Consider the following 15,765-nt stretch of genomic DNA (forward strand, 5'->3'; position numbering starts at 1 on the left):
ACACTGTGTTACAAAATAACAAACTGCAGAAGATAAAGACTAATACAAATTTATACTGGAAAAGAAAAATAAAGTGCCCATAGTTCCCTAAAATAACTCTGCTATCACGATTTTAAAACTTCTTAATCTGCAAATATTCAATAATTTTTTAAAAATTCAAAATTTTTCTAGGAACTTCATATATGGAAATCTCCCCTAGGTAAATAATCTAAAATAATGGAAAATTCAGAAGCTTAGAGAAGTTAGTTGCATTATATAAGAGAAAAATTAGAAACAATAGAGACGAAAGAATACAGGAAAAGGTAATTATCATGTCATGGTCAGTGGAATAGAAAGCAGTGACTAAAATGATAATTATGAAGACCATGCAGCAATATGAAAAAAGGCACAACACAATATAACCATTAACACTTACCAAGTGTTTATGCCATTCAGTGTATTGAGTGCTTTAATAGCATTATCTCATTGAATTCTTATAATAACATCTTTATATCTATCATTGGTCCAGAGATAGTAAATGAGAGACTCAGGATCAAACTCTGGTCTCTCATTCCAGAGACAAAGTATATCAGGATGTGTTTATTTGAGTGGATAATGAAAGAAGACAGCAGGAGAAGCTATAATGAAAGGGTTTCACTGGTTGGTTTTTTGGTTTTGTCTCTGGTTTCTTTAACAATTGTTATAATACAGTTTAGATAAAAATATAATTTTAAAAAAGGATTTTGAAAAAAATTTACCTCAAAACAACTTTAATGTGTGCACTGCATATACCAATGATGGGTATTATTTCACAAAACTTTTTTCATTTCCTTTCGTGTATGTGCACACAGAGCAAAATGTGCTTCTCGCTATGGACTGTAATCCAAAAGTCAGAAACACTGCTTTATATCATACACACAAGGTACTGTAATAATAAAAGTCAACAAATCTATCAGTCAGTAAGAATTCCAAGAAGCCTGGAATGTTAACACAGTCTAGATAATGGCCGCCCAATAAAACTTTCTCCAATAAAGGAAATATTCTTTATCTTCACTGTCTGTGCTGTCCTATACTGTAGCCACTAGCCATACTGGATCTTTAATTTAATTTAAACGCCACATGTGGCTAGTGACCACCATATTGGACAGCATTGCTCTAGCATTTGCTCCTACTTATACTATACATTCCATGTAGGTGAAAATCAACCAAACAAAATCTTACCTAAAAATATGGCAAAGCACTTCATGTGAAAGTTGATTCATATAGTCTTTTGTTTCATCTGATATTGTTTCTTCAGGAATATCATTGTTCATGAGACACGTTTTAACACTTTTCTTTCGTGGACCCATTGCTGCGTTATCTCCAGTATCAAAGAGCAAATCTCCCCTTTTGGTTACTTGAGTTCAAAGACCTGAAAGCAAGCAGTGATTAGAGTAGACCAAAACACACCAAACCCAGACACAGAAATTATCTTGGTAAAACAATGTTTATTTTAGAATATAGACACACAAAGATAGTGCTATTACAATGGTACAGACTACATTCAAATTAATAAAAATACTACATGAAAGGCGTAGAACATCTTTTCTCTGAAGAGCAGTAGAGATAAAAATGCATTATTTAGAATGAGCAAAAATCCAAGGCATCAGGAGTCCTGGATTCTATTTGTACTCTGTTGCTTCCTAGCTAATTCACTCAGTTTCTCCAAGCACCAAATTCCTCATATGTAAGATAAGATTAAACTAGACAAACAAAACCCCTTCCAACTCCAGGAGCTTGTGATTCTAGGACTGCCCCTAACACAGCAGAAAGGAGAAGACTCTTGGATTCTAGTCCTGGATCTGCCACAAACTACTTCTATGAACTTGAATCACCTTTTAAATTCTTCCTTCTCCCACCTATAAAGTGAGGGGATCAGATTTCACTGGTGGGTCACATATTCCCTTATGAATTTGATTAAAAAAAAACTATTAACCTTCTCCACAAAAAGCAATAACCAAAAAAACTACTTAATTTTATATGCAATTTCAGAGGAAGAATAAAACAACCCTTCTCCCTCCCCTCTCCCTCTCCCATAAGTATTAAGGAGCAGAGGTTAATTCACTTTTGTATCAGATGTATGTTTTGTTTGTTTTTAAAATAAGCTTTAGTGAGGGAGGAAGAGGAGAAAGGAGGAGGAACGGAGTGGGGGAAATAAAATAAAAGATGAGCGAACTTCTGCCCAGAGGTTTGTTTTATTTTGCAGATCAGGTTAAGAGGGAACTGTATGAAAACAGTGTCCTTTAAATAGCATTATCAATTATCTCTGGTAAAATTCGGAAAACTTATCTGGATTCAAAGTGAGAGAACTGTAGAGTTCAGAGCTTAATCATGCTACAGTGATGCAAAGAATTGCTCTCGCAAATCTGTCATCTCTAGATTAAACAGTGTTTGCTCCCTTTTATGCACCAATGTTTTTTCTTAATTATAATCTGTTACTATCAGAAGTTTCTAAAGTGGACCCCATGCTTCCATTTTCTTACAGAGTTGCAATAAAAGTGTAACCTTTTCTTGATGACCTGAGGTTATCATTTGAATATACGTTATATTCTGCAATATAGTCTCAGGGACTCCTGAACTATATGGAGTTCCTGGGGTTCCTTTGCTTCAGCAGCATATGGGAGCAAACTACAAGGCTAAGTGAATTCTTATATTTCTTGTGTGCGTGTCTGTGTGTGTGTGTGTGTCTGTGTGTGTGTGTGTTTTCTGGTCTCTTCTTCCCTCACTGAAAGGTTACGCACTGTGACTTCTGACAGGTGTCAGCATGCTTGCTTCTCCCTGCACTCCACCCAAACACACACACACACACACACACACTCACACACACTCACACACACACACGCCTCTAATTTGCTGCTTCTAATCAGCTATGGCCTGGGAAACCAAAGAAATAAGTTTTTAGAATTGTGTGTGGATTAATATCAACAGGCAGTTGGTAGTATGGACTTAAGGAATTCTGCAAAGAGTAGGTATGTGAGCTACAGTTCACTGAATTTGTTTTTAAAGAATTTAATACACATGATCAAACAGAAACCAAATCAGCCTACAAGAAATCCTAGTTTGCAGAGGATAAAATCCTTCCAACCTGACCAAGCCATCTTTCCAGTCTCATCTTTCAATTCTTACCACTTGCTCACTCCAGCCACACCAGTATCCTCAGTTCATCCGTTTGTTTAACATTCATCTTTTACTCCTAGTAAGCTACTAAATCTGGCTAGAATGTCCTTCCCTTCCTTTTTTTTTTTTTTTTTTTTGGCCTGGAAAACCACTACTCTGCCTTCAAAATCTAGTTAAACGTTAAGTCCTCTGAAAAAACGTCTCCTACTAAACTCCTCTTCTGAGCTCCCTGTGAGACTTAACTAACATTAGCTTCTCCCATAGCAACTTGGATAGTATTATATTGATCATGTCTCTGCCAGGAAAAGGAAGAGAATCTCAATCTCCTGCCACTGGGTGATAACAAATCACACATGTCTGATGTGTGAATATCCATCAGTCTTTCCATTATTCCATATGCGCCCAGTAGCTGCAAGGCTGCTAAGAACCATTTCACGCTCCTACTTTTGCCACCACAGCACTCAGTGATCTCAGCAACAAGCCTGTAACCCTGGCAAAAATGCAATCACACTTTACTCCAATAGGAACACATAACAATTAGCTACCCTGAGGCATTCAAATACGTTGACAAGGCTATTAACCCGTATAGACCAATCCAACCATGGATTAATTCTCCAGCTATGTTATTTAGCACATGCTTCACCTTTTACACCCTCACCTTTGACAACTCTAACGGTTCATGGATACCACGTTCTTGATTTCATCCTCTAAGTAAAAATCTTTCTTGGCCCTTCCTCCTTCTTTTTCTTCAGCAAATCCACACCACTTAATACTTTCCACCCTCATCTTATGATTCCACCTTTTATTGCTCCTTATTTTACAATACTGTGGTTTTGTGTGAATCAGATTTAGTAGCTCCAGTGCACAACGTACACTTGAAATTTTAAACCAATAGACTGCACCTTAAATACCACTGATTTTATATAAAGTTCCCTTGTTTAGCACTCAGAAAAATATTTACTCACAGATATGACATTACACAACATTATCGAGAGGTTAGGTTAAGTCTCCAGCAAGCCCACAAAGATCCATTTAACCTACTATGCATTAACACTACTACCAAAGCGCCTAAATTAGCAGGACTACAACAAAAATTTAGGTGAAATTCTAACATAGTTCCCATATCACGTCTAGAATTGAAAACTTGGTCATAGAGCTACTTATTTGGCAGCAGCTGGAGTAGTGACTTCCCTGCTACAAGGCTTCGGTGGGAAAGGGACTTGTGGAGATGAACGTTGGGGTAAAGGATAAGACCGCCATCTTCCATCTAGGGGCTTTAACAGTTCAGGACTCATAGCTGGGGGAAATTCCTCAGTCCTCTCCAGTCCAAGTAGGTGCCCCTGGCAACATTAAGGAGATAAAAGGCTCATTCAAGGACTCACTTATTTTCCCTCATCACCACTCAAACTCTATTTAAAAAAACAAACAACAACAAAAAAACCCACACAACTGTTTCAACTAAAGCTGGCTTCATCATCACTTAAGTGAAATACACGACTGGACTACGCTGAGAGCATTTCATCCCAGGCTGTGAGTACAGAGGCCTGGTATCCCTGTTTTAAAAGAAAACACCACGAAAGACAGAGACCTAGTGATGACGGAGTCTCTCTTATATGTGCGTGCTCTCTCTCAATTGCTTGTCTTTTAGTGGGATGAGGGATAAAAGCAGGTGAGAACAGAAAACTGCCATGACTAGTCTTCTATGTCTTGGTTTCTTCCTACCCCTATCTCCAAAATATCACCACTCGCCACTTGAGAAACTCAATAAGGTAGAGAAGGTCCAAAGCAGCAGCAAGTAGAAAGAGGAAAAGAGGGAAATTCCAGTTATCAACAGTAGATAAAGATGACACACAGGAACGGGCCTAGCAGAGGAGTTATGGAGGGTAAGGGAGAGGTGAGTATAAATAACAAGTGGGTATAAATATGCAGAGACTGTATTTTGCAGCACTAGGTGTTATTTTTTAGGGTTAGCAGGAGGCTGAGATTCTAAACCTCAAAGAAATATCATTTTGAACCCCAGAAAGTTAAAAGGTGAAGGGTCCTTCACAGACTTAAAGGGTCACACAGTTCTTAATTTTTTGTGGGTCACAAACCCATCTGAGACTATGATGAAAGCTGTACATCCCCCCAAGACAACAACAAAACACACCCAGACTCATATATACTTTCAGAGGCTTCACAGAGACATGGAAGCTCATCCAGAGGACCCTACCCAAGGCTGGTCCCTCAATTTTTAGATGGACAAACAGAACCAGAGGGTCTAAGTCACTTGCCAAGGACATATATTAAGTGGCAGAGTTCAGGCTGGGATTCAGATTTCTCGGCCTACACTATACAACCTGTCATCAAGTCAGTCCTTTGCACCTCGGCTGGCTGCCTGCATTCCAGAGCTATGCCCCAGTGCTTGGAAATGCACTTCTCGATGCTCTGATAGAACTGCTGCTGACCACACCCTCCTTCACAAATTAGAGCTTGTGGTCCATCTAATTTGGCTCCCACACAGTAGCCTACAGCAGCCCTGGGTGTCCTACAGTCATCCTGTGGCTGGCTGTTTAGCAGACCTTAGCCACAGGAAGCATCACTTTTGTCCTACTGGTCCAAGTATGTTCTAAGTAGTAAGCCTGAATTGTTTCTGAGCATTCTTTAAACTTGAGAAACTCAACAAGGTAAGGAAGGTCCTTCTCATTAACACGTAGGTGTGCTCCTCTCCTACCCCTAACTAGACTACACTATCCTCTACTAAGCTAATTCATTCTGGTTGCTCCCAGATTTATCCCTATCTTTTAAACCTTAACCCTCCAGGCTATTTCTACTTCTTGTTGAGGAGCACCAACGTTTCCTTGCTTGCAAAAGTCATTTTCCTTTTTATTCTCTATTTTCATTATAGAGGTTTTAACACGTATTGTACACAATTCTGACAATCGTTGATACCTATAAAAGTCCTATATAAACCTACTCTTTTACTCCCTAAATGCACAACTTAGAAATCTTCTTACACCTGTTCCATCTTGTCAACATCCTCTTTCATCCCTGTCTTATTCTACTAATTACTCTCTTACTCAGATCACACTGGACCCTCCAAGGTACGTGTTTGTCTCTTACTAACATACTTTATAGGGAAGCGATAAACCGACTTATCTTACAACTAATGAGAAAACTTAGGGACCTCTTCTTTTATGAAACTTTCACAATGCTGAATCAATTTCCCCATTCTGTATCTAATTAATAACAATTCTTTGGAGAAACTCCTTTTCTAAAAATTGCTATCTTCTATCTATTCATCAGTCCATCCAACCAACCCCTCACTCGACTATTTTTTTATTGCCTATTAGGTGCTAGGTGGTGACAAAGTCTTTCCTCCCACGAAGCTTACAGTCTCACAGTGGAGACAGATTCTACCACCAGTGTCTGACAACTCAGCCACTTCAATTACTATAACTTAAATTCCCTTTCATTAACCTCACCAAAAATATCTCTCTCCCATTTAAAACTTCCCAATGTCTTCAATCATCCTATCTGGTCAAGGGCTTCCCTGCCCTTCAGGTTTCTAACACCTTTCTTTAGTTTCTATTGGCTTCAGCTTGCTCATATCAATGTAATATTGCATGTCAATTTGACACCATTCCTCATCATAGATCTTCTATGTCTACTTCCTAGAACAGCCTCTCTTGCCTAAAGAAATGCCGTACCACATCCACCAAGCTGCTCAGATAAAAAACAAATAAGAAAACAGAATTATAGTACTGAAAATGTCCAGGAGTCATCCAGTCCAATCTTTCATTTTCCAAGAGAAGGAAAGTGAGAACCAGAGAGGTAAGCTGGCTTGCCCAAAGTCACAAACCCAGAAAGTATCAATACCAGTGCTGAAACAAGGATCCATGTCTTTAACTCTAGTTCAAGTCCAATTTTATTTCACTATGTCACTTTTCCTTACTGTAATCTAGCTTTTCCCTCTTCTCCTATTGTATGGCTTAGTATCTTTTTTTAACTAAAGTGTGTGTACTTCCAGGCACATAGTCATTTAAACAAACACACACAAAAGTCTATATTCTTTACCCAAAGAGGACATACGAATCACAGCGTCACAAATTTTAAAGAGAAAGAGCCTTAGTGATAACCTAGACCAGTAATTGTCAAAAAATGTTAAAAATTACAAGCACAGATTTTTCGATCTATATGGCTACATAATATGTACTCTCCACACCTCATCTTTTCCCTCCCACAGAAACTCATGGCTTTATAGAGCCATTATTTTATTCTTCATTCGTGCAGACTATGGGAAAGGGGATTAAGAACCTGTGACCTAATCTAACTCATTCGTTTGTCAGATGAGAAATCTCCAGTCCAGAAAAGGAAGGTAAACCAGCAATTTAATAGCAGTTTTAAGATTAAAAACCAAAGGTTTCCTATGTTTCACATCTGCGTGTTTTACACTGCTGGTACAGGTTTCTAAAACAAAGTCTTCAGGACAGAGCTTTCCACTACACAGGAAACATAGGAACCTTGCGAAGTGCCAGTTGCCCTTGGCCGATTTGGTGTCTGGAAAGAAACATGGTAGACACCTCTGATAAGTCATCTCCTGGCTACACAAAACGCAGGGAAGAGATGCTTTTCTGGCCTGTCTCTAAGGTAAGACTCCTTGAAAGGGAGTTGAGAATCTGATTTTAGAGTTAGGAGGGGCATCAGAGGCATCCAACACCTTCGTTTTACAGATATGTAAACCGTGCCACAGAGAGGGTAACGGACCTGGGCAAGGTCAGGGAGTCGGTGGACGAGGTAAGACTAGAACTCCGGGCTCCCGATCCCTTAGCTGGCCGCCTCTCCAAGGTGTATTCACTGCGTCCTGCTCAGAACATCTCCTCAGTAAGCTGACTACAGGCCTTAACTGACCGGCTTTAACACTGACTTAACGTTAAAATCGTGGAACTTCTGACGCCCAGAGTGGGATGGGGTCCCAGAAGTTGGCCAGGCCAAAACTCCCCATTGTGTTGAGAAAATCAAGACTCAGAGAGGGTTCTGTATCCTGGGATCTTGGGCCAGATTCAGGCAAGGTGGCAAACCCTGCCACCAGGGCCTAGAAGGCCAAGAACCACAAACCCAATCCCGGCTCTTCGGGGAGCTCTAGGCCCGAAAAGGGGCCGAAGACCAAGAGCCCGAGCGGTCGGGGGCCGCAGAGCCCCATCCAGCCGCCTCCACCCGCCGCACGCATCCCGGGCTCTGCAGTCCGCCGCCCGCCCCCGGCCCACCCGGCCGCCGCCTCACCTACGCCAGCCCTCCGTTTGTTGTAGTGGTGGAGGGAGGGAGAAACGCAACACACACTTCCCGCGGCCCCCACCGCCGGAGCGCTTCCGCTTCCGCCGCCCCTCGGGCACTTCCGGAGTGTTGGTATCCCGGGCTAGGCCCGCTCCCCATGCCCATGCTGGGTGTGGGGCGCGGGCGTCCAGGCCCGGCAGCCATGTTAAGCGTGGCGTTTGGAAGCGGGCTGGGGGCGCGTCCTTCATTCACGTGACAGCGGCGCCACGCCCAAAGCGTCTAGTAGCGTCGGACGCCGGATAAATGCTCGTGATTCTGTCGTTTGCTTCTTGTTGGCTTTGGATGAACTTTCGGTTTTCGCGTTTCTCTTTTGTAAAGTAGCGAGCTAGGTTCCAGTAGAGGTATTTCCAGAATTCGTTCACCTGAAAACAGAAAATCTTTTTTTTGGGGGGGTGGGGTGGGGCAGTTAAAGATGTCAATGTTAAATCAGCCCTTCCCTACTTTTGGGGCGTTGTCTCTGCACGTAATTTACAATATTTTATAGTTTCCAAAGGGTTTTCACGTCATTGCCTCATTGAAAACTCCCTGACACCGTGACGTATGGGCAGGAGTCAGTTTAACCCGTTTTGGTTTTTTTTTCTTATAAAATTTATCTTCAGAGAGGATATGGACTGAAAAAAAAATGCACAACCTGGAAGTTGAGAATTATTTTTTATTCAGCTCACTTGCTGAAGACTTGAGCCCGGGAGACAGCCTCTCAGATATCTCCGAGGGACTGTTCTGAAGAGGTAAGGGAGGAACCAAGATATATAGCAGATTTTGCAAAAGAAAACAAAAACAAAACGCAAAACAAAGACAGGTAGTCGAACATGAAAATATTACTGCTGATTAAAGAAAAAACAGACGTCAAATTAGTGACTTTAGCTCTTTTTTATGTATGAGAAGATGTGAGAATCTGGGCTTATTGAAATCATTCCTTTGATATGTACCGTAAGTGTCTAGGGTCTGTAATCCTGTTTTTCTCCATCCTGAATCCCCTTAGGGTGCACCTTCAGGGACAGCTGCAGTGATTGATGGCTTGACGGCCACACCATTCTTTGTTAACTGAAATGGCAGGCAGCATTCTATGTCTACATAGGTAATTTCTCAGTGTCACACAGCTAGACAGAAACCCAGATTTTTACCCTCCAAATCCCGAGTTCTTGCCCCTAAGTACAGGTAACCCTTGAATATCTCTGGGATTAGGGGCCAAAAATTCACTTATAACTTTACAGTAGGCCCTCCGTATTGCAGTCCACATCTGCACGTTCAACCAACCATAGAGTACTCACTCTGTGACCTTGAGATGTCAGCTCTAAGCCTTGGGTTTGTTAGGTAAAAATGGACATCATTGTGCTACCTGCATAGCAAACCACTGCAGAATTTAGTGGCTAACACAAATAATTTGTTAGGATTCTGTGAGTTGACTGGGCTCAGCTGGGCAGTTCTAGATTGGGATTTCATGCATTTGAAGTTAGATGTCAGCTGAGACTTTAGTTAACTTTGGGCTCCAATGGAAGTTATATTGTAGGCAATTTAAGCTGTAAGCCCTCTAGGGGCTCAGCTAGAACTATCCACCAGAGTGCCTACACATGGTCTTCTCCCTCTGGTTTGGATCTCTCCGAGCATATCGCTGGGTTCTGATAGGGAACACTCGGAAATAGAGTGGAAAGTGAGTTGTTCCAAGCAGTACAGGAGGAAGCTCAAGGACAGGACTTCATATGATCTAGCCTTGGGAGTAGAAGTTACTTCTGTCACATTTTGTTGATCAGGGAATCTCCCCAGATTCAAGGGGAGATAGGTAAGATTCCTCCTCTTAATTGAACGAGTAGCAAAGAATTTATGGCCATCTTTAATTTACCATGCTACCTCATTTGTTTAACTGTTCTTGGAGGGATGTATGTCGATTTTATTAGCACATGCATCAAAAAGGAAGGCTGGTAGCCCCACCAGTACAGTCTTGAGTCTGTACATGAATGATTCTTTACATGATTTCTTTTTAATTGTGGTAAAGTACACAACACAGTTTACCATTTTAACCAATTTTAAGTGCACAGTGGCATTAAGTACCTCATTGGCATTAAGAATATTTACATTGTTGTGCAACTGCCCCGCCATCCACCTCCAGAATTTTTTCATCTTCCCTAATTGAAACTCTATGCCCGCTAAGTAACAACCCCCACCTGCGCACCACAGCCCCTGGCAACCACCGTTCTACTCCCTGTACCTCATATAAGTGGACTCATACAATATTTGTCCCTTTTTGTTTGGCTTTTTTCACTTAGCATAATGTTTTTAAGGTTCATCTATGCTGTAGCATGTGTCAGGCTTTTCTTTTTAAGGCTGAATAATATTGCATTGTATGCATATATCATATTTTGTTTGTTCGTTCATCCATCAGTGGACATTTGGGTTGCTTCCCAAACGTCTGTTGTGAATAGACATTTGTGAATAATGCTTCAGGGAATATTAGTGTGCAGATATCTCTTCTAGATCCAACTTTCCATTTTTTTGGCTATATACCCCAAAGTGGGATTGCTAGATCATATGGTAATTTTTAATTTTTCCATAGCAGTTGCACCATTTTACAATCTCACCAACAGTGCAAGGGTTCCAGTTTCTCTACCATCTTTCTGTCATTTGTTTTTTGTGAGGTAATATTTGTAATCCACTTAAAGAGCGCCTGGCACACAGCAGATATTCCGCAAAGGTTAGCTGTTACTGTTTGATTCTTCAGAAGCCTCTTTTTCTTCCTTCTTCTCAGCAGTGTTTGAAGTTGCAAGGGCTGAATTCTTAGCATGTGATATTCTTAGCATGGAGCTCACTTTCAAAAGCATCTTAAATTTTCCCAAGTTACATAAGGAAATGCTGTGAAAGGATGTTGTATGTAGGTATGTGCATAGGGAATCAAAGTTTCAAAACCAAACACAAGGTGGTAGATTAGGCACGCACACACACGCACACGCACGCACACAAAAGGAAAAAAGAAAAGAAAAAGCTGCATAGGAGGCTTTTATAAACATGAGGTCGGAGTGAGCATAAAGGAACAAGGCCCTTGTTTTTCATTTTTAATTTGGACCATACTGTTCAAGATCAAGGTTATGTCACAAGAAAGTGAAAAGATTTAGAATGAAACTTCAGAAACTCAAAAAGCTTTCTTTTAAATAATTAGCCTTGGTACTTCTCTGGAGGTCCAACGGTTAAGACTGCATGCTTCCACTGCAGGGGGCACGGGTTCCATCCCTGGTCGGAGAACTAAGATCCCACATGCTGCACGGTGCAGCAGAAAAGAATAACAAATAAATAGCCTTACTGTGATTTCCCTGTCACTGCATCTAGTGCTGATCTTTTAGCCTGATCTCTAGACGTGTGAGAGTAAATAAGCTATTTTTTTAGAAAAAAAATTGTTTGAAATGCCAAGAGCTATTTACCATCAGCCAACGTTTACTAAAAGACTACATGGGGCCTGGGAATATGTTAGACAGGGCTGCAGAGATGACTAGGAACAGTCTCTGCTCCTAGGCAATCTGGGAGACATCATCTACAAGAACACTTAAGTGAAATTTGGGAAATCCTGGCACAGTGGAATGTCAGGATGCCCAAGCAGCACAGAAGACACTGAGTGAGTCCAGGCTCTATGCAGCTACACTTGAAATAGTAATTACAAACACCCTCTTCAGCTCACTTCTCCTTCCCCCATGAACTTCTCTGTCACTACTTCTTAATTGTGTCTCTGTATCATCATCCTGGCTCTAGTGTCTCTGTTGCAAATTCTTATTGTTTTGTTTTGTATTCTTTTAATCACAATGTCTCTCTACCAACCATTTTAAATACATGATTATATTTAATCCCTATGAACTCTGTAGGTATTGCTTGCCCCATCTTACAGGTAATGTAACTCAGGTTCAGAGAGGTTAAGTATTTTGCTAAAGCTCACACAGCTAGTAAATAAAGAGAATCATTGTGAAATTTTCACTGTCTTACTTCAAAACCCATATTCCTCCTGTGCAATCTTGTAATTTTTCCTCCAAATAACAATCTGATTAATCTTCCTAAAGCACACTGGGTAATGTGTCAATGGCTCATTCTTTCTTCAACTTTAAACCTTAAAGTATACATTTGTAACTTGTTAATCAGACTTCCAAGGCCCAGTATTCATTGGTTGCAGCCTACCATTTCAATCTCATTTTGCTTCACAAACATCATGTCCTATGTGCACACAGGACTCACTGTTTCCCCTCGTATACCCTATGACTCTCCTGACCTTGACTAAATGAGCAAGTTGCCCCCCCTATAAGTAGAAGGTGAAACAACCTCATCCAGCTGTTACAAGGAAAGAAATGGAAAGTGCTGGTGAACTGGGCCCAGATAGGTGAGCCCAGTACTGAGATGGAAACTAATCTTCCTTAAATTCCAAAAGTAGCAGGTAGAAAGCAGTTGCAGTTTTCAAAAGCTGGTTGCATTTTGAGCCTGACATGGTTCATTAATTCATTCAACAAATATTTTTGGGGCGAGGCATTGGACTAGGTGCAAGGGAGCAATTATGATAAGTGGATATGTTTCTACCTGCAGTTTGGTAAAGGGAGACAATCACATAAACATCCAGGTGAATCAGTTTCTCAAACATGAACGGGGGGGATGGGCACACAGTTAAGTTTAGTTGAATGAAGGAATTAAGGAAAGGATAAATACACTCAGTTTTTGCTTTTAAGCACTTCAATTGTTTAACAAAAAACCTTCACAAGTAAATGTTACAACTCTATTCAATTAAACATAGATATGGCAAATGACAACTTTTCATAATGCCAATAACATTTACAGTCTTAATAAAATTTTTATTCTCTTAAACTTAAAATTCTAAATTTAAATGAATAATTAAAAATTTCAAGTTGGAATCATAAGATTCATCCAGCATATTCTTTACTATGCTATATTTTCTTAAAATATAAATATTTTAAATTACAATTATTTGTAGGCTGTTTCTTAACCCAAACTACAATATAGATGTGATTTATTCCTCATTTCTGTGCTTACGTTTAATCTTTTGGAGGTTATAAGACACTTACTTAAAAAAATTCAGTTCCCTGTACTGGGGGATTGCAGTTGCATATTGATGGGGGGGGGGTGGCTAAGCCCCATGATTTCCCTTCTTCCCACCCCCAACCCTTTTCCTTTTGGCTCTCGAGCTATGGGAACACCTGCCTGGGGTGGTAGCAGCCATTATATCATCATGTAGATGGAGTGTGTATGGGAGATGATGAAACCAGCATGTAATGAAATTCATAGACTAGCAGAGGGCAGAGGTGGAGAGTAAGACTCCTGGCATTGCTTAAGTCTGGGGATACTGCGGTGCTTGAATTAAGACCCACCCTGGATCCTCCTAATCGCACGAACCCACACAATTCTTGTTTGACCGAGGCTAAGTTTCAGTTAGATTTCATCACTCTTAACCAGAATAGTCCTAATATATTTCCTATGCTATGTTAGCCATTAATCTCCTCTGTTATCCCAAACGTTCAGAAAACGTTTGTTACCCTGAATAGCCTTGAAGGTGCTTGAGGAATGAAGGAAGATGGGGAGAGTCTAACCTGCACCAAAGTGGTGGAGAATGAGGTGTCAGTATTAAAAGGTGAAATGAGGGGCTGATGGAGAACTCTGCAAAATTAGGGATACGGAGCAAGAAGTAACCATGAGAACATAAATGCCCTGGGGTCCTGTGAACTTGGGAGGACACCAGACTGCCCATGGTTTGTGGGCCAGGATGTCAAATGATTTTGTATGGGTACGAAAGTGTATTTTCCAGAAGCTTTAGCTCTCTGGGTGACATTTCCTTGCCTTCTACCTAGATAGTAAAGTGTTTCAGCTCCTGGGAGTACCATAACTTATTATGATACAAATAGGCTAAATAGTTAAGTGTGGTAAAGGCAGAAAAATAGCAGGGGATTGAGCTCTGGGTAGGCCTGAGGGCAACCTCAGATTCAGAGGAGGGGAAAATGGCATCCAGAAAGGGTCGTGTCAACGCATGTTGATTTTGCTTGACTTCTTTTATTTCTCCTGGCAGTAGTGCCTCAATATTCCTTTGGGGAACAGTTCTTTATCCTCTTCTAGTCCATGTAGCAGGGCTGCCTCACCCCTGGCTCCTGCAATGCCTTGTAAATCAGCCCATTTCAATTTCAGTAATAGTTAAGCAGGCTTGTAGCACTAAAGACTGATTCAGCAGTCTTATCCCAACTAGTCTAATAAGCTTCAAATCTTTTGTTTTGAGAAAGGAAAGTTCTACTGAAATTGTAACTCTAGAACTGCCAGTGTCTACCACTGCGATGGGAATGGGATGGGGTGGTCAAAGCCTGAGAATGAAGACAACCTCGAGGAGAGCATGGATGGATCCAAACAATGGAGAGAGAAAAATTCTGGCAACATTTTTTGAGACTCCAATATCTAGCCATGCCTGAATTCAGAGATTCCTCTGGACTTTTCAAGTACAGGTGCCATGGAAATCCTCCCTGCCTCCCCCACTTCGCTTCACATCCCCCCACTCCCCTTTTTAAAAATTCAGTCACTGAGTTGGATTTTCTTTTGGGTGTTATTCTTCCAAAGAAGTTCAATATGCTACACGTAGTTTCCCCACTAGAGGGTGTAGCTCACTCACTGTACCAGGAGCAAGCCTTCAGAGGGGTAATGCTGGCAGGCAGGCATTTATTGTTAGACCTGTTGGGACGGTGCAGGGTCCCAGCCACAGAGGTCACGTTGCTGATAGGGCCCTTGTCTTAGAAGACCTGGGAGAGCAGTCATGTGACCAAGTCCAAGTTCATACTGCTCACTGCATGACAGGCCAAAAAACCAAGAGACGAGGTGTGGGGGCAAGGAATAGCAACTTTATTTGGGAAGCCAGGAGACCTCAAAGTTGGTGGACTAGTGTCCCAAAGAACCACCTTACCCGAGTTAGAATTCAGGCTTCTTTTATACGAAAAGGGGAGGGAGTGTGGCTGGTTGGTGCAAACTTCTTGGTGCCAGAATCCTTTGTGCTTCCAGCTGTCCACATAGGTCAGGTCACAATGTTCCTGTAAACTTCTAACAAGCCAATGTTCTGCAACTTTTTATTTCTACATGAATGAAAAGTCTTATACCTTTAAAGGTCAAGCCTGGAAGGCAGAGCCTTGAGAATGGGCTGTCATGTACATTTCAGGTTTTTTCTTCTCTGTTACAGTCAGATGACCAAGGCAAGGAAATGGAATAGGACCAAGGTGCCAGGTGAAGACTTCATCTCAAGAACAATGAAGCTTCCTTAGTCTTCAAAAGAAAAAGGTAAGGGCAGGAATGGCAGATAGATTTTGTCAT

The 15,765-nt window shown here is 41.1% G+C and overlaps 2 protein-coding genes across 9 annotated transcripts in view; one reads left to right on the plus strand and one right to left on the minus strand.

Moving 5' to 3' along the window:
- Positions 1 to 8,498, minus strand: part of FBXO38 (F-box protein 38) — a 52,623-nt gene extending 44,125 nt beyond the window's left edge. For 7 of the 8 annotated variants that reach the window (XM_082454063.1, XM_082454064.1, XM_082454061.1 and 4 more), the window contains exons 1-2: positions 8,398 to 8,498; positions 1,201 to 1,390 (exon numbers count right to left, since the gene is read on the minus strand). In XM_082454063.1, the coding sequence (XP_082310189.1) occupies positions 1,201 to 1,328 (128 nt within the window). In that variant the 5' untranslated portion in view covers positions 1,329 to 1,390; positions 8,398 to 8,498. Of the gene's footprint in view, positions 1 to 1,200; positions 1,391 to 7,881; positions 8,351 to 8,397 lie in introns of those variants that run through there. The other variant, XM_082454058.1, reaches the window with a different exon arrangement.
- Positions 8,499 to 8,650: 152 nt separating this feature from the next.
- The window catches only part of LOC309657690 (uncharacterized protein), a 145,103-nt gene continuing 137,988 nt past the window's right edge, over positions 8,651 to 15,765 (plus strand). The window contains exons 1-3 of the mRNA XM_082455515.1: positions 8,651 to 8,789; positions 9,048 to 9,176; positions 15,635 to 15,732. The gene's annotated coding sequence lies outside the window, so the exon portion shown is untranslated. The remainder of the gene's footprint in view (positions 8,790 to 9,047; positions 9,177 to 15,634; positions 15,733 to 15,765) is intronic.

Source organism: Balaenoptera physalus, assembly GCF_965194825.1.
Source record: "Balaenoptera physalus genome assembly, chromosome: 3".
NCBI lineage: Eukaryota > Metazoa > Chordata > Mammalia > Artiodactyla > Balaenopteridae > Balaenoptera > Balaenoptera physalus.